We start from the raw sequence: 19,625 nt of genomic DNA on the forward strand, positions 1-19,625 counted from the left end.
TGCTCTCGCTCTACCGATCACGGCAATACCTCACATATGGGGTTTGACCACCGTTTTCATATGTGGGCGCTACTCACGTATGCGTTCGCTTCTGAGCACAAGCTCGTCTGGCTTTAAAAAAAATATTTTTTTCTTATTTATTTTACTTGATTATTTTTTTCACAGTTTAAAAAAAAAAAAAAAATTGTGTCACTTTTATTCCTATTACAAGGAATGTAAACATCCCTTGTAATAGAAAAAAGCATGACAGGTCCTCTTAAATATGAGATCTGGGTCAAAAAGTCCTCAGATCTCATATTTGGACTGAAACACAAAAAAATAATTAAAAAATTTGTTGAAAAAAATAACAGAAAAATGTGCCTTTAAGTATGGGCGGAAGTGAAGTTTTGACTTTGCATCCGCCCTGCTATGGTATAGAGATGGGTGGGGCCATCTTCCCCTCACCTGTCTCCATACCCAGCAACATGAAGGACCCGATCGCCTCCGCCACTACCAACGGCTCCGGTAAGCAGCAGAGGATGCCTCTCCTGCTGCCGATAACAGAGTCCACCATTATCATAAACAGAACCGCTGGCTCTAAAGATGGATACCTTGGTTGTGGCAGCAGCTGCTGCCATTACCAAGATACCCATCTGCAAACTGCCAACGTATATCTACATGAGCCGGTTGGTAAGTGGCTATAGAATGTAGAACTGCAGGATTTAGCCAAGATCCCGTTTGTGTGTAAAAAGAAACAATTGGCAAGTGTGATTTATTGTTTAGCTAATTTTGACACTAGAGATATTAATTTTCTTTCCTGTTTTGTAGTTTTCTACAAACTAATGCATTTTTTAATGAATGTTACAGAGTAATGCTTACTTTTTTCTAATGTTAAACATATCTATAAAAACTTGTTATAGCTCTAGTACAGGGGCCCCTAGTACCCCCGGCACACAAAGCCTTTTTTTCCGGCACTCGACTCCCTTCTCATCAGCATAGCAGCCCAGGAAATTGTCAGTGAGACACTAATGCATTCCAGTTTCAGAATTCCTCATGCCGCACCTGCACTGAGGCACTGTGCCCCCACACATTGTAAAAGATGAGAAACATTGTTTGGTTCTCTAACTTTGCTGTAGCTGCAATCATCAGCTTTTGTGATGAGGAAGAGATTGGGTGGAGTTCGGCTGGGGGGGGGGGAGCGGTCCCTGTTTCCAGGAGGAGGAAGAATGTCATTGGCCACTGCTAAAGCCAATCACAGTCCTGCTAGCCCCACCCACCATCTGGATGAAGATGGCTCGCTTGGTTGCCACTACCAATCCCCGTAAGAAGGGATTTCACTGTGATTGGGAAAATCACAATCAGTTGACAGTTTGTGGCGTTACTGTTAAGCTTCTGGGAACTTCGTTGTAATTATTCCTGAACCTTTGCGTCACTTACTTCTGAACCCCTGCACTCTGTGTTCCTTTAAGCCAGAACCAGTATTCAGTGCAATGAAAATCACACCCAATTATTCCTGTGGCGCAGAGCACACACTTTCAGCTGTGGGGGCCCAATTAATAATCCTGCACACAGGCCCACTGCGAGAGTTGGATCAGCAGGATGAGTGTGTCAGGACAGATATATGTGTCTCATCTCTTCTTCCTTTCACCACTTTGCATATTGCGCATATCATAGATGAGCAGGGGGGTACAGCAGTGGGGAAAATTAGCAGGTGGGGCAGATGTGCAGGGAGATACAGTGGTGGAAGAGATGAGAAGGGGGTTCAGCGGAGGAAGAGATGAAAAGGGGGTTCAGCAGTAGGACAGATGAGCAGGGGTGTACAGTGTTGGGCCAGATGAGCAGAGGGGTTCAGTGTTGGGCCAGATGAACAGAGAGGTTCAGTGTTGGGCCAAATGAGCAGGGGTGTTCAGTGTTGGGCCAAATGAGCAGGGGTGTTCACTGTTGGGCCAGATGAGCAGGGGTGTTCACTGTTGGGCCAGATAAGCAGGGGGGTTTAGTGTTGGGCCAGATGAGCAGGGGTGGTTTAGTGTTGGGCCAGATGAGCAGGGAGGGTTTAGTGTTGGGCCAGAGGAGCAGGGGGGTTTAGTGTTGGGCCAGATGAGCAGGGGGGTTTAGTGTTGGGCCAGATGAGCAGTGGGGGTTTAGTGTTGGGCCAGATGAGCAGTGGGGGTTTAGTGTTGGGCAAGATGAGCAGTGGGGGTTTAGTGTTGGGCCAGATGAGCAGTGGGGGTTTAGTGTTGGGCCAGATGAGCAGTGGGGGTTTAGTGTTGGGCCAGATGAGCAGTGGGGGTTTAGTGTTGGGCCAGATGAGCAGTGGGGGTTTAGTGTTGGGCCGGATGAGCAGTGGGGTTTAGTGTTGGTGGATATGAGAAGGGGGTTCAGTGGTGGGACAGAAAAGCAGGGGGTATAGTAGTGGGGCAGATGTGAAAGGAGGTGCATTGGTGGGACAGATGAGCAGGGGGTTACAGTCGTGTGGTGGGAGAGCAGGGGGAACAGAGGTGTGGCAGGAGAGCAGGGAGGAACGGAGGTGGGGCAGGAGAGCAGGAGGGAACGGAGGTGGGGCAGGAGAGCAGGGGGGAACAGAGGTGGGGCAGGAGAGCAGGGGGGAACGGAGGTGGGGCAGGAGAGCAGGGGGGAACGGAGGTGGGGCAGGAGAGCAGGGGGGAACGGAGGTGGGGCAGGAGAGCAGGGGAGAACGGAGGTGGGGCAGGAGAGCAGGGGGGAACGGAGGTGGGGCAGGAGAGCAGGGGGGAACGGAGGTGGGGCAGTAGAGCAGGGGGGAACGGAGGTGGGGCAGGAGAGCAGGGGGGAACGTAGGTGGGGCAGGAGAGCAGGGGGAAACGGAGGTGGGGCAGGAGAGCAGGCGGTACAGAGGGGAGACAGGTGAGCAGATGGGTTCAGTGTTAGGACAGATGAGAAGGTGATTCAGTAGTGAGACAGAAGAGCATGGGGATACGGTGGTGGAACAGATGTGCAGGAAGGTACAGTGGTGGGAAGGATGAGAAGGGGGTTCAGCGGTGGGACAAAAAAACAGGGGGGTACATTGATGGGGCAGATGAGCAGGGGGGTTACAGTGGTGGGACATAAGAACAAGGGGGTACAGTGGTTTGGCAGATGTGCAGGAGGTACAGTGGTGGGAGGGATGAGAAGGGGGTTCAGCGGTGGGACAAAAACGCAGCGGGGTACAGTGATGGGGCAGGGTTAAATTTGGCTGTTGCTGGCTACCCCCAATCGTGACTGTTGCCATCTTTCAGGCCTCAATTCAACACCATCCTCACTCCTGCTGGCCCGGGGAGCGTTCCTGCTTACAAAGATGGTACATCAGCATCCCCTGCTGTGGTCCTGCTCTGTATTTTTGAGTCTGCCTAAGTGATTGCTGGATAAATCTGTCTGTCTGCCATCTTACGGCCTCCTGCGCTGACGGCGGCCATCTTGCTACTCCCGGTTCAGCCAAAAGGACATCCTGGACAGAAAAAAGGACATAGAATTATACTAACTTTAAGACTTTTAAACTTTAGTCTAAACTTTTTTTACTTTAACTATTCAGTTTTTCAACAGACATCTCCTCCTGATGTTACTCAGGATGCCCCAGCCTGCAGCACCCGCCGCCGCTACCCCTTCCACCACCACACAACCGATCACCGCCACACCAACTCTGCTCCAGGACAGAGCACGAGCAGTACTATTGGCACCTTGGGCCACTCACTTCATAACACGCACCCCAGCGCACTCTCCCATCAGGTGCGCCATCAATTATTCATTTGACACCCTCTGCAGCCTGAGGAATACTGCTACAACATTACCGACCACCACCCAAACAATACTACGAAAATAACAACTTTTAAGAACAAATTTGAAACCAACCATCCAAAACAGGAATACACCACATCCAGGACAACACCTATCATGCGCCCTGACAACTCTTCAAAACTACACTATCCAACAAAATAGTGGTGTTAACCCAAAACTACTCAACTGAAGACACTCAACTCCCTTAACACAGCATTATTACAGACAGTAGACATAGTTGCACCAATACACAGAGCACCCACCCGCAAAAACAATTCCGGCTGGTTCAATGACTCTCTTACATCACTGAAACAAGAAGGCTGAAGGAGCATGGAGAAGGAACCAAACAATGGAAAACCACACAAATTACAAATCACTCACCACAAGATACCACATAGCCACCTTCATAGCAAAAAAAGAACATTTCTCCAAAACCATCTCAAAAGCCATAAACCGCCCTAGAGCACTCTTCAAACTTGTCTCCCAGACTATGAACCCCACCTGTTTTGAGTCTCCAGAAAACAAAACGCAAGAATTCTGCAATGAGTTATCTGATGTTTTCATTGACAAAATCACAACCATTTGGGAAATAATTCAGCAGAACATAGCAAATAACCCCACTCGGCCAGAACAAGAAGAAAAAAAACATACTCTGGTCCCAATCACCATTGATACCACCAAAACCATCATCAGAAACCACCGAGACAGCACATCGCCAAGCGACAGCATTCCCTTAAAACTTCTGAAAAAATGTACCGACATCCTGGCACCTATCATAACATACCTCGTAAACCAGTCATTTAAAGAAGGAATCGTCCCCACCTCCCTCAAGCAAGGCACAATCAAACCCCTCCTAAAGAAGCCTAACCTGGATCCCAAAGACCCAAACGACTGCAGACCTGTCACAAGCGTAAACACTTTCTTCAAAATTATTGAGAAAGCAGTAGTACAACCGCTCCATCTAGACACCCATAAACTCTTGGACCCACTACAATCTGATTTCCGCCCTGGCCACGGGACAGAAACTACACTCCTCAAAATCTGGGATGATACCCTCAATGAAGGAGAATGGTGTCTCCTGGTGCTGCTGGACCTCAGTACAGCGTTCGACACAGTAGACTACAAAACCCTGCTCACTTGTCTCACGGCAGTAGCTGGAGTTGCAGACTGAGACTTTTACCCTGGTTCGCATCCTTCCTAGACAACCGATCTCAGAAAGTGAAACTAGGAACATTCAATTCGGAAGCACGAAAAATTACATGCAGAGTCCCTCAAGGATCACCCCTATCGCCCGTGCTTTTTAACATCTATCTCCACTCACTCCTGAAAATCATCAGCAACCAGGATCTACTTTATCACTCCTACGCGGATGACTTCCAACTCTACCTACGCATCACCAACAAAAAAGACCAATACCAGGCACTGGAAAACTGTCTCTCATTGATCGAAGATTGGATGATGGAGAGCCCCCTTAAACTCAACGGATCCAAAACAGAACTCCTCTTCCTTCACGCAAACCAAAACAAAAACCCTGGCACGATGTCCACACCTCACCATCCTCGGACAACCCATCACCCCCAGCACTAAAGCCAAAAGCCTCTGAGTCATCTTTGACTGAAACATGACGATGGATGCACAAATAGGATTAGTAGTCAGCGGAACCCACTACCTCCTTCACCTACTGCGTAGACTCATCCCCTTCATCCCAGAAGGAGATACAGCAGCAGTAGTTGACTCGACTATGCAAATTCCCTCTACCTAGGGCTTTCAAAATACCAAATTTCACATCTACAAACCATCCAGAACACAGTAGCCAGACTGGTAACTGGAAAAAAAAACATGGGAATCAATTTACCCCATCCCTGAGGACCCTCCATTGGCTAGCCGTGAAGGATCGAGTTACATTCAAGACCTCCTGCCTCACTCACAAATGTACACAAGGAAAAGCCCTGCAATACCTCTGCGACAAAATAAAGCACTACACCCCAGGTCACACTCTCTGGTCAACTAATCGAAACCTCCTCTACATCCCCAAGACCCCTTATAAATTAAAAGGTGAATGAAGGTTCTCAGTCCAAGGACCACGGCTATGGGATGCTCTACCCGTGGACATCCGCTCGGAGGAAAACTATCTGGCCTTTAGGAAGAAGCTCAAGACCCATCTCTTCTGAAAACCCAGATGGACACTGGCGGCAAAAGCTCCCTGAGGTGATTTAGTTCGCATATGTAGCGCTATACAAGTTATTCATTCATTCATGAGTGGGGGGCAGTTCCGTTTTGGGCCAAATGAGCAGGGGATTAAAATGGTGGGAAAGATGAGCAGGGGGGTACAGAGGTGGGGCAGATGTGCAGAGGAGAAAGGAGGTACATTGGTGGAACACATGAGCAGGGGGTTACAGTGGTGGGGCAGAAGAGCAGGGGGTACAGTGGTGGGACAGATGTGCAGGAGGTACAGTGGTGGGACAGATGTGCAGGAGGTACAGTGGTAGGGCAGATGAGCAGATAAGTTCAGTGTTAGGACAGTTGAGAAGATGGTTCAGTGGAAAGACACAAGAGCATGGGGGTATGGCGGTGGAGCAGATGTGCAGGGAGGTACAGTGGTGGGGAAGATGAGAAAGGGGGAACATTGGTGGGACAGATGAGCAGGGGGTTACAGTGGTGATGCAGATGTGCAGGAAGGTTACAGAGGTGGGCCAGATGTGCAGAGTGGTTACAGAGGTGGGCCAGATGTGCTGAGTGGTTACAGAGGTGGGCCAGATGTGCAGGGGGGTTACAGTGGTGGGGCATACAGTGGTGAAACTGATTTGCAGGGGGAGGTGTGAAGTTGCATGAATTGGGGCTGATCTGAGGCGTGAGAGTGCAGAATGTTAATTTATCACTACTAAAGTAGTTTACAGCATTTACTTTATTTTTAAAAAATTTGATCGAGGGTGAGAAGTTGAAATTTTTTGTTATAAAATTGGCGTCGAAAAAAAAAATTAGCAAGCTGTGCTCCAAAGTTTGCCTACCCCTGCTCTAGTATATGACAAATAATTAAAATTTTATTTGAATATCTACTTATAATTACCGTATAAATTTTATACTTGAATCATGGTACTACTATATATTCTAGTTAAAGCTATGGGCAGCACATTGGCTTAGTAGTTAGCACATCTGTTTAGCAGCACTAGGTTGTTTGGTTTCCAATGGCATAGTTCACACCAGTGCGGTCAGTTCCAGAAAAAAAAGTAGAAAATGCTGCATTTTTCCTGCACTGGACTGTACTGCAACTTGGTAAAACGCACCAAAAAAGCACCAGAATGCACTGGATCGCATAAAAAAAACTGTAGAAAAAAGGAGAAAAAGCACCTGGAATGCATCCAAAAACACATCAAAAACACACTGGAACATGTCAAAGGCACATTAAAAACGTGCATGCAGAAATGCATCTGGAGTGCGTTTTCCTGGTGTGAACCAGCCCTTAGCCCAAGCAAATGACTTATGTTCTATTGCGTCAGCATATGACTGGTGTGGTGGGGTTTAGGGACGCTGACTGGGGACAGTATGTTAAAAATAGAAAAAAATAAAATAATGTGTGTACAAAAAACTTAGATTTTTTTATTGACATATATTTTAACTTGTGTAAAATACTATCGCCCGAGTAGTTCAGTGTCACCATAGTAACACTGCACTACTCTGAGTGGGGGAGTCAGGTTTTTTATGATAACATTTTGATTGGTGATGCAATGAAAATCAGCAATACTTTGAACTGTCATGAATTCTGTAATTACTACTGATCAGTGGCGGCTCCTGTTTTTTTTTTTTTCCGGGAGGGGGCGGCAATCAACCAACCTTTCCAGCAGACTCATCCAGTGACACTACAACCGCACTCCCCCGTGCGGCCAGCGGCACGGAAGCAGGTAGCCACTCCGACCTGGTCAGCAAAGCGGATGGATCCAGGAGAACCCCGCCTGAAGTCTGCTTGGCACTTACCCCATCTTAGTGGTGGGTCAGGCCGCGGGTGAATGGCAGCAAGATGTGTCCCGGGAGCGGCTCTGTTTTCTCTCATAGAGACGCCGTGCAACTCTTCCCTCCCCCTTGCAAGCTGTCCAATAGGATCTCCTGTACTGTCAGCCAATCGAGTAACGGGTACCAGACCCCCTTCCCAATTGGCCGGGAGGAGGATTAGTGTTGCAACAGCGAATATTCGTTCGCTGTTCCACACCTGAGTAGGCTCTGGACCCATCCCCAGCGTCCTGAGCCCACCCTATTTTGATGCCTATTAGAGCTTATGGATCTTATCCGGTGCTTCAAAAATAAACCCTGGCCTCTGTAATTCATGTGCCCGGTTCCACCGAAAAGGGGCCGGACGCATGAATAGGGGACGGCCGTGGATAGATTCATGATATGCATGAATCTATCCACTGCATATAGGAGGTGGAGAGGAGAGAGGAGATGGCTCCCGACCACACCTAATGGACAGGCTGCCACTGCTACTGATCTGTGATTGGCTAAAGCTAATCACATGGTACAGGGTGCTGTGATAGGCCCAGGTACCATGTGACAGCTGTGAGCCAATCACAGCTCACTAGTATAGGAAGCAAAGCTGTTATAAATGAGATTAATTTATAAAAGCCTTGTAGACATTGTGATCATGTGATCGCATAGCGATTCCATAAGCCCAGGGCCGCTCAAAGCAGAATGGTACCATGAGCCATGATCCGGTGGACACAGCAGTTGCAAGGGGCATGCTGCACACATCAGAAATGTGAAATACAATTATTGCGCCTATCCTATAAAATAAAACTGAATCAAGGAAAAAGCAGCTACACAGAATGTGCCAAAAATTCTAATCAGTAATAGTGGTGAATATGTAGTGCTAAACCAAACATATAAACAGTGCAATTTTGTGAGTGAGATTAATCAGACAAAAAATAAATGAGAAAAAGTCCACATAGAGGTAAATGAAACGCCAAATGTCCATCTAGACACGTTAGAGCCGGTTCACACAGCGGGCGATGCGAGGCGACACGACTCGCCTCGCCTCGCTCTCGCAAGTCGCCCCCGTTCTGTACAATGGAACCGTTCTGAGAGGAGCGACTCGAGTCGCTCCGACTCAGAAAAAAGGTTCCTGTACTACTTTTGGGCGACCTCGGGGCGACTTGCATTGACTTCTATACAGAAGCCTCACCTGCAGTGTGAACCGGCCCTAAGTGAATACACAGGATGTCACACAGCCCCGAGAGTTATCAAACTGTAGGCATCTTCAAAATAAACATCAAGATTCATATACACTTACCAGAGATGTTGGACTCCACTATCATAAGATAATGAGTCAATTGAGCATGAATGCACCCACGGGACAGGTCCACGATGACTGTATATCCGATTTCAGGAAATTTCTGGATTGGCTTTACTCCAACTTCCCACGGTATCAACCATGGATATAATGGATACTGCAGGTGGTACCAGGACAGGAACTCCAGTGATGGCAAATGAATGACCAAAATCAACCCTAATAAGGGTGCTGGAACCAAATGGTGAAGCTCAGCAGCACTTGCATCAGTACACATAAAGAAAAAAAGGGGGTGCAGGTCAAAAGATGGCTTTTAATAGGTAAAAACCAATATATAAAAACAATCACAAGATAAAAGCAATATGGGGAATAGAGTACCTTGCCCAACGTGGTTCGTCCAGTACGGACTTCTACTGGGGCATCAGCTAACCCACCTTGCTGGACTCTGAGTCGAAGTGGAGTTCTGTGTCCCTTACTGATCCAGCCACAGGCCCATCCATCTGCATCTGGTCAGTCAACAGTCACTTTCATCTCGTCAGTCCATGACACCTTTGAAAACTCAGTCTTCAGATATTTCTTGGCCCAGTCTTGAAGTTTCAACTTACGTGTCTTGGTCAGGTTTCAACCTTCCTTACCTTGGCCATGTCTTAGCACTGAACACCTTCTGGACAATCCAGGTAGGTTCCAGTTCTGAAATGTGACAGCACTGGATGATAATGGGTTCCTGGTAGCTTCATGTTTGATTCTTCTTAAATCTTTGGAAGTCTTTTTTTTTTCTCAACTAATTTCTTGCAACCCTATTTGACTATTTGCAACAAAGCATTTGATGGTTCTTGGATCACGCACCAATATCAATTTCAAGAGTGCCGCATCCCTCTGAAAGACTTTTTAAAACGTTTACTTTTCAGGTCAGTTAAATATTTTTTTGCCTGAGGAAAAGAAGCTGCTTTGTAATTTTGCACACCTTGATATAGGGTGTTGATCTCCTAAGGCCACACCCTCTCTCATACAAATACACATAATCTGATATGCTTAAATCCAATATGCATTCACGTTTATAAAGCTTGGAGTTGGACAATATGCATAAAAATAATGATTTGGTCAAAATGCTCACCTAAAAATTGAGCACACAAAAAACATGCATTATTACTTTGGGTACTTGTATAGTACTGTCAATTTACACAGTGCTTTACATATATATTGTATATTCATATAAGGTCCTGCCTTCAAGGAGCTTACAATCTAAAGTCCCTAACTCATATACGAATTGACTACCAACATGCCTTTGAAGTGTGGGAGAAAACCCACACAGACAGAACATGCAAACTGCAAAGCAGATAATGTCGTGGTTGGGATTCGAACCAATGACCCTAGTGCTGCTGGGCAGGAGTGCTAACCACTAAGCCATTGTGCTGCCACATGCATGTACACTTCATTTCTATGGTGTGAACCAGCCCTAAGTTTAGAGGGTGACACCACTATTCCAAAGTGGCACACATAAGAAAAGAAAAAAACATAAATCATTCACTATTTGCACCTCTGCTCCAGCATGTATATTAAACCATGTGATTTATCCTTGTACTTATGTGCGTAGATGAACAGTATTTATTACACAAAGTCTGCAGATTGCACTATCGTTGTATGTATGCAATGCAATGCTTGCTTATCCCTTAGAGCCGGTTCACATAGGGGCAACACGACTTCCAGAGCGACTTGTGGAGGCAACTTGGACACGACTTGAGTAGGAATAACAGTGCAACTTGGAGCGACTTCAACACAACTTGGGGCGACTTACAACACGACTTTAAGTCCAGTCCAGGCGACTTTGGCCGTGGCCAATCAGAGAATAATCAGCTCTCGAGGGGGAACTCCATGCCAAATTTTAAATAAAAAAACGGCATGGGTTCCCCCTCCAGGAGCATACCAGGCCCTTAGGCCTGGTATGGATTTTAAGGGGAACCCCCCTATGCCAAAAAAACTGCGTGGGGGTCCCCCCAAAATCCATACCAGACCCTTATCCGAGCACACAGCCCGACCAGTCAGAAAAGGGGTTGGGGACGAGCGAGCACCCCCCCTCCTGAACCGTACCAGACCGCATGCCCTCAACATGGGGGGTTGGTGCTTTGTGGAAGTGGGCACCCTGTGGCCCCCCCACCCCAAAGCACCTTGGTCCCATGTTGATGAGGACAAGGGCCTCTTCCCGACAACCCTGGCCTTTGGTTGTCAGGGCCTGCGGGCGGGGGGCTTATCAGAATCCAGGAGCCCCCTTTAATACGGGGGCCCCCAGATCCCGGCCCCCCACCCTATGTGAATGAGTATGGGGTACATTGTACCCCTACCCATTCACCTGGGGGAAAAAAGTGTCAATTAAAAAAAAAAAACAACACAGGTTTTTAAACTAATTCAATAATCGGCTCCAGGGGTCTTTTTACGACTTCTCTGCTCCGTTCGGCCTCTTCTCCTGCTCTTAGGCGTTGTCTCCCGCTCTCTGGTTCTTCTGCCGGCTCCTCTGCTATCTTCTTCCAGCTCTTTTACTAGCGGAGGAGTCCGGTCTCCTCTGTCCCTCTTCCCTCTTCTCTCTTCTTTCTTTTTCTGATGTTGACACAACGCTCTATTCTGCTGTAATGGCTTGTGCGAAGTGCGCAGCGACTTATATAGGTCTGGGGCGTGGCCACCAGGTGATGGCACACAGTGACCCCGCCCCTTATGACATCGCAGTCCCAGCATGCCCTGGGAGTTGATGTCATAAGGGGTGGGGTCACCGTGTGACATCACCCGTGACCACATGTGTGAAACACATCTGAGGAACCGCTCCAGAGGGTGGTGTTAAAAGCTGAAGCCATCTTACATTACCTGGTTTAGTTTTGGTCACGGTGAGTCGGCATCCTGTGTGTGATCTGTTTTCAATTTTTCTGTAGCATATTGTAGCCTGATGAGCTATTTTATATGATCTGCACAAGTTCATTAGATGTCTTGTTGGTTGATATCAGTGATAGAAGCATTAGAGCGGTAGTATGTCTGCATGAGACCGTTGTATAGTTAGGGAATTTAGTTTTTTACCTCTTTAAGTTAATGCAGTATGATATTAAAGAAGAAACATTTGTGATTGCAATGCATATTTCAATTTTTTTACTTTTGTAGATTTATCAAAAAGTTGGAACACACATGGAAAGCTCTCGTTCACGATGGGGTAAGTTACACAAGATTGACAATACTGAAAAAAAAATGGTCTGTAGCCTAGAAAAGCCCAATTGACTTGTGTACAACCAGCCTGTTGGACTTTTCCCAAATGATCAGTGCCACTGCTATATCCGGCAAAAATCATTTTATTCTGCCAGCGGGGAATACTCACAATAGCACTATGAGAAGTATTCCTCATCCACATTGAATGTGTGGATGGGGAAATGGGCTCTTTTTTTTTTTTTTTCATTCAACCCGCTGATTGAATGAAAAAAATGTATCACGTATGACCTTCCTAACTGTGCAATTGATACTTTGATCATTCATGCCTAAGTTTTTTTTTTTTTTACCAGGACACGGTTTCTGTACACAGACCGGGCTTCTATGCTGAACGTTTCTTCAAGTTTATGACTAATACAGTGTTCAGAAAGACATCATGTGAGTTGTACCTGCTAGCAGGTTAAATCATTTAGTAATATAATCTTCTTAAACTGTAAACTGCTTTTTTTTTTTTTCATTGTTCCGTGACATAATTGGAGTTGATTTAGTAAAGGAATGGAGGGTAATTTAATTCAACAAGCAGCGCTAATTACTGCATACAATATTTCAAAGTACTCAAACAGTAATGATATGATAAAATGGTGAATACTGCAAAGAAAATAATAATGAAGTGTCAATGTGCTCAGACAGTGACAATGTGTAAATACCCTCTTTCCCCTAAAATAAGACCTAGTGTGATTGTCGGTGATAGCTGCAATAAAAGCCCTACCCCCCAAATAAGCCCTAGTTAAAGTCCTTGTAGGTCTTCTTTTCAGGGTAGGGCTTATTTTTGAGGAAACAGAGTAGGGCTTATTTGGGTGGTAGGGCTTATATTGCAGCCAACACCGACAATCACGCTAGGTCTTATTTTAGGGGAAACAGGATAGCAGCAGTACATGCAATGCGTATCCCAGATCAGAAATCAGTGTATTTAAACAAATATACATGCATAAACTGTATAGGGGATAACCCACGATGATGTTAAAATAAAAAGTCCCACATAATCGCCTAAAATTGTAGTCAGAGTGAGTCTTAAATCAATCTTGGTAGCTTCCCAGGTAGAAATCCGATAGGGAGATAAAACACTCTTAATAAATAAGTTGGATACAAGTCCCATACGGCAATGTATCAAACAGGCTTGAAGTGCTAGAACCACGGAGCCAGACGATCCAGGCTACAAGGCGGCCATCATGGAGAAGAGCGCCTATCCACACCAAACACCTTGTGATGAAAATGTCTCAGCCAAGGTTCCAGAATGGCTCAGAACAATCCCATGGTGTAAAAAAGAAAAGGAAAAGAACGCCAATAGTGCAGGTCAAAAATTATCTAAAACTTTATTCACATCTTAAAGTAAAACAGATGTGACATAAAATGTGATCACATAAAAAGATTAAAAGCAATGTGGGAACTGTAAGATAGGCATAGCCTGATGCATTTCGACACAATAGGTCATCGACTGGGGCATATGTCAGAACCCCCCACATTGCCAGAATATATATAAACAAAATCATAAAACCACCCTTTGACGGCCACACCTACCAGGGCGTGACCTAAGGTGGAGCCAGCTTTATTGTTTAAAGCGGGAGTCTGCCGTTTTTTTTTTAAAAGCCAGCAGCTACAAATACTGCAGCTGCTGACTTTTTTAAAATAGTGACACTTACCCGCCCAGCGCGCCCGCGATGTCTGCACCCGAAGCCGATCTCTCGATCGTCTCTCGGGTGCTGCCGCCGCCATCTTGGGTATGGGAATCAGGAAGTGGAGCCTTTCGGCTTCATTTCCCGGTTCCCTACTGCACATGCGCAAGTCGCGCTGCGCAATAAGGATGGTCCCCGCTGTCTCTGGGATCCGTGTGTTTCCCAGCAGGCAGCGGGGGACTTTCGGAAAGGGGCGTAGATTCTGCGGAAAGGGGCGTACCTTCTGCAGAATCTATGCCGGAAGTGGGTGCAGATACCTGTACTGTACAGGTACCTGCACCCCCCTCCCCCCTGAAAGGTGCCAATTGTAGCGCCGGAGGGGGGGAGGATTCCAATGAGCGGAAGGTCCACTTTAGGGTGGATCTCCCCTTTAAATCCCTCAATGGGACACACACTTATATTGTGCTGTTTCCAATCGGTATCCCTGAAGAAGAGTGATTACTCGAAACACGTCAGGTCCTTTTTCCCGTACATGTAATGTAGCTTACATGTTTAGCGGAGTTAAGGATTGTGATTCTTTCATATTGTATTGCATTTCCTTTATGTATGCTGCATCCTGTGTACTGTTTTTTTGTATATTCATGTTTATGTACGTTCCATACCTGTATCATTCACAGAATCTTTTCCTACGTTTACTCCAACTAAATTCACATGCGCATTAATACCCTAAGTAGTCTTTTTCCCATTTAAAGTCCCAAAAGAGGAACACTTTTCTGGTTATCCATATCTAACAGGGATGCAGGAGAATCCTACTTTCTAGACCCACTGGACACCACCCCCTTTTTTAAATTTCAAAAGAGGCAACTTTTCTAAACTGCGTTCAATGCTGCTGGATATTAAGTAGGACCAAATCCTTGAAATGGGGATCACAGAGGAAAAATGTGAATGCTTTAGGAATATATTAAATAAATGTGTCACTGAGTGCATTCCAAAGGTTAATTTAGAAGAACAAAGGTAATACCTGGATAGCTGAACCAAAATGTAAAATGTCATATTAAGGACAAAAAAAGGCCTTTAAAAAGTACAGGGAGTGGTCATTGTCAGCATTTCAACAATACAAGGAATACAATGTGAGGTGTAAGAAGTCAATCAGGGCAGCTAAAAAAGACTATGAGAGACACATAGCAGAGGAGAGTAAAAATAAACCCAATAAGTTTTTTAAATGCATTAACAGAAAAAACTTGAGGAAGGAACACATAGACCCCATAAAGGATGTGGAGGGGAAGATGGTTACAGATGACAAGGAGAAGGCAGCTGTGCTAAATGCTTTCTTCTCCTCTGTCTTCACACAGGAAAAGGAGGAGTATACCAATCACGACAGTATTGTTAGCAACACGTCACAGGATCTATCCTTGTGACTAACGGAGGCCGGAGTCCGGAAATGATTAGAGAAGCTTAACATAAATCAACAGGACCAGATGGCTTACACATGAAAGTCCTTAAAGAACTCAGTCAGGTTATAGCCAGACCTCTATTCCTAATCTTCATGGACAGCATACTGACAGGTTTGGTACAAGCTGATTGGCGAAAGGCCCACATGGTACCAATATTCAAAAAAAGGCAGTGATATATTCCTGGGAACTATAGGCCTGTCAGTCTATGTTGGTAGTTTGTAAACTGTTTGAGGGATGGAAAGGGACCACATCCAAGAATCTGCTGATGAAACATTATCATTAGCAGTAATCTGCACGGGTTTATGAAAGGTCGCTCCTGCCAAACCAACCTATTAACATTCTATGAGAAAGTAAGCAGCCATCTGAACAAAGTTAGGCAGGTGGATGTGGTGTATCTGGATTTTGCAAAAACATTTGATACAGTCCCCCACAAATGCTTAATCTATAAGCTGAGGTTTTTAGGCATGGGCTATAAGGTTTGTTCTTGGATAGAAAACTGGCTACTGGGTCATGTCCAAAGGGTTGTGATAAATAGCGTGTACTCAGAATGGTCTAGAGTGGTTAGTGGGGTACCCAAAGGCTCTGTCCTGGCACCAATTCTGTTTAATTTATTTATAAATGATATAGAGGGTAAGATAAATAGCTTGATCTCAGAGTTTGCTGATGACACAAAAATATGCAGAGCAATAACAAGCAGCAGGATATAGAAACTTTGCAAAAGGGCCTGAATAAATTAATGGAGTGGGCTAATGCATGGCAACTGAAGTGTTACATTCAAAAATGTAAGGTAATGCTCTTGGGGGGGGGGGGGGGTAAAAATATAAACGCAGGTTACTCATTAGGTGGAGAACTCTGATTCAGCCGCATCTGAAGTATTCCGTCCAGTTCTGGTCACCAATCCTCAGAAACGATGTGCTGGAGCTGGAGAGAGTCCAGAGAACGGCAACCAAAATATGGGGACTGGAGGATCTTAATTATTAGGAACGACTACAAGAGCTAAATGTATTCTCCCTGGAGAAGAGACGCTTGAAAGGAAATATGAGATAGGAGATCAAAATGTCTCACCGGTGATTCCATCGTATGAAACGTTTCAGTTCCAGGGAGTGTAAGATGACTCGGCCCACATGATGAGACTGGAAGAGAAGTGGTTTAACCTTAACCACTTGCCGACCGCCGCACGACGATATACGTCGGCAGAATGGCACGGGCAGGCATATGGGCGTATATATAAGTCCCTGCCTGCCCGCGGGTGGGGGGCCCGATCGGGCCCCCCCCCGGTGCCTGCGGCGGTCGGCATTCCTTCGAGAGCGATCCGGGATGAGGGGGCGGCCATTCATTCATGGCCACCCCCTCGCGATCGCTCTCGACGAATGGAAATCCCCGGTGACATCACTTCCTCTCCTGTAATGTAAACACAGGAGAGGAAGTGATGTATTCTCTCCTCCGTGTCGGTATTTTTCGTTCCGACACGGAGGAGAGCGGATCGGTGAGTTGCACCAACACTCCACATTCACAGTAGAACATGCCAGGCACACTCACACCCCCCCTTTACCCCCCGATCACCCCCCCAATTACCCCTGCCCCCCAGTCACAGTGACACCAATGTAATTTTTTTTTTTTTTTTTTTTGCATTGGTGTCATTTGTGACTGTAATAACTGTTAGGGCAGTTAGAGTTAGCCCCCTTTAGTTCTAATGTGCCCCCCTAACCCCCCCCAATAAAGGTTTAACCCCGTGATCACCCCCCGTCGCCAGTGTCACTAAGGCTGGGTTCACATTGCAGCGGTTTATGAGAACGAATGTGATTCGCACCGCACTGCAGTGCAAATCACATCCGATCTCTGTGCGATTCGAGTTCAGCCATTCGCCGCACCCGCCGCACCCGCCGCAAATTCGCACGGGACCCTTTTTTTGGCCCGCAGCAGAATCGGATCGCATGGGTGTTCACACCATGCGATCCGAGTTTGCAGATCGCACTGCGATATGCGAACTGATCTGGGGGTGTCAGTAACATTTCACTGACACTCCCAGCAGTTCGCATAGGGCAGTGTGAACTGCCGCCGGGAGGCATGCGATGCGGGAACCCGCCGCGGATTCGCGGCGTTTCCGCATCGCTCCAGTGTGAACCCAGCCTAATAAGCGATCATTTTTCTGATCGCCGTATTAGTGTCACAGGTGACGCTAGTTAGGCAGGTAGGTATTTAGGTTCGCCGCAGCTTTTTATAGCGCCAGGGACCCCCATATACTACCGCATAAAGCCCCCTGATTGCCCCCTAGTTAACCCTTTCACCAGTGATCACCATATAACTGTTACAGGTGACGCTGGTTGGTTAGTTATTTTTTTATAGTTTCAGGGCACCCGCCATTTATTACCTAATAAAGGTTTAACCCCCTGATCACCCGGCGGGTGTCATTTGTGACTAATAACTGTTAGGGCAGTTAGGGTTAGCCCCCTTTAGTTCTAAGGTACCCCCCTAACCCCCCCAATAAAGGTTTAACCCCGTGATCACCCCCCGTCGCCAGTGTCACTAAGGCTGGGTTCACATTGCAGCGGTTTGAGAACGGATGTGATTCGCACCGCACTGCAGTGCAAATCACATCCGATCTCTGTGCGATTCGAGTTCAGCCATTCGCCGCACCCGCCACACCCGCCGCACCCGCCGCAAATTCGCACGGGACCCTTTTTTTGGCCCGCAGCAGAATCGGATCGCATGGGTGTTCACACCATGCGATCCGAGTTTGCAGATCGCACTGCGATATGCGAACTGATCTGGGGGTGTCAGTAACATTTCACTGACACTCCCAGCAGTTCGCATAGGGCAGTGTGAACTGCCGCCGGGAGGCATGCGATGCGGGAACCCGCCGCGCATTCGTGGCGTTCCCGCATCGCTCCAGTGTGAACCCAGCCTAATAAGCGATCGTTTTTCTGATCGCTGTATTAGTGTCACAGGTGACGCTAGTTAGGCAGGTAGGTATTTAGGTTCGCCGCAGCTTTTTATAGCGCCAGGGACCCCCATATACTACCGCATAAAGCCCCCTGATTGCCCCCTAGTTAACCCTTTCACCAGTGATCACCATATAACTGTTACAGGTGACGCTGGTTGGTTAGTTATTTTTTTATAGTTTCAGGGCACCCGCCATTTATTACCTAGTCTCACTAGTGTACCCCTAAATTTAGGGGTGTCTACTTTCCAAAATGGGGTCATTTGGGGGGGGTTTGTGCCATCTTGGCATTTTATGGCCTTCAAAACTGTAACGCCCTTAGAAAGCCTGAAGGCGGTGCTTGGTTTTCGGGGCCCCGTACGCGGCTAGGCTCCCAAAAAGTCCCACATATGTGGTATCCCCGTACTCAGGAGAAGCAGCAGAATTTATTTTGGGGTGTCATTTCACATATGCCCATGGCATGCGTGAGCAATATATCATTTAGTGACAACTTTGTGAAAAAAAAAAAAAAAAAAAAAGTTTGTAATTTTCCCGCAACTTGTGGCAAAATATAAAATATTCCATGGACTCAACATGCCTCTCAGCAAATAGCTTGGGGTGTCTACTTTCTAAAATGGGGTCATTTGTGGGGGTTTTGTGCCATCTTGGCATTTTATGGCCTTCAAAACTGTAATAGGTAGTGAGAAGTGAACTCAAAAATTTACGCCCTTAGAAAGCCTGAAGGCGGTGCTTGGTTTTCGGGGCCCCGTACGCGGCTAGGCTCCCAAAAAGTCCCACATATGTGGTATCCCCGTACTCAGGAGAAGCAGCAGAATTTATTTTGGGGTGTCATTTCACATATGCCCATGGCATGTGTGAGCAATATATCATTTAGTGACAACTTTGTGAAAAAAAAAAAAAAAAAGTTTGTAATTTTCCCGCAACTTGTGGCAAAATATAAAATATTCCATGAACTCAACATGCCTCTCAGCAAATAGCTTGGGGTGTCTACTTTCTAAAATGGGGTCATTTGTGGGGGTTTTGTGCCATCTTGGCATTTTATGGCCTTCAAAACTGTAATAGGTAGTGAGAAGTGAACTCAAAAATTTACGCCCTTAGAAAGCCTGAAGGCGGTGCTTGGTTTTCGGGGCCCCGTACGCGGCTAGGCTCCCAAAAAGTCCCACATATGTGGTATCCCCGTACTCAGGAGAAGCAGCAGAATTTATTTTGGGGTGTCATTTCACATATGCCCATAGCATGTGTGAGCAATATATAATTTAGTGACAACTTTGTGTAAAAAAAAAAAAAAAATTTTTTTTTTGTCATTATTCAATCGCTTGAGGCAAAAAAATAAA

General features: G+C 46.3%; 1 protein-coding gene across 5 annotated transcripts in view; it reads left to right on the forward strand.

Moving 5' to 3' along the window:
* Positions 1–19,625, forward strand: part of PIP5K1C (phosphatidylinositol-4-phosphate 5-kinase type 1 gamma) — a 561,428-nt gene that overhangs the window by 313,207 nt on the left and 228,596 nt on the right. For all 5 annotated transcript variants that reach the window (XR_013272204.1, XM_077475680.1, XM_077475681.1 and 2 more), the window contains 2 exons: positions 12,185–12,233; positions 12,577–12,661. Coding sequence is in view for 4 of the 5 variants with exons in the window: in XM_077475680.1 (XP_077331806.1) it covers positions 12,185–12,233; positions 12,577–12,661 (134 nt within the window). In the remaining variant the exon portion in view is untranslated. The remainder of the gene's footprint in view (positions 1–12,184; positions 12,234–12,576; positions 12,662–19,625) is intronic.

This window comes from Lithobates pipiens, unplaced genomic scaffold (genome assembly GCF_037356315.1).
Source record: "Lithobates pipiens isolate NorthernLeopardFrog02 unplaced genomic scaffold, aLitPip1_a1.2 Scaffold_13, whole genome shotgun sequence".
In the NCBI taxonomy this organism is placed as follows: domain Eukaryota; kingdom Metazoa; phylum Chordata; class Amphibia; order Anura; family Ranidae; genus Lithobates; species Lithobates pipiens.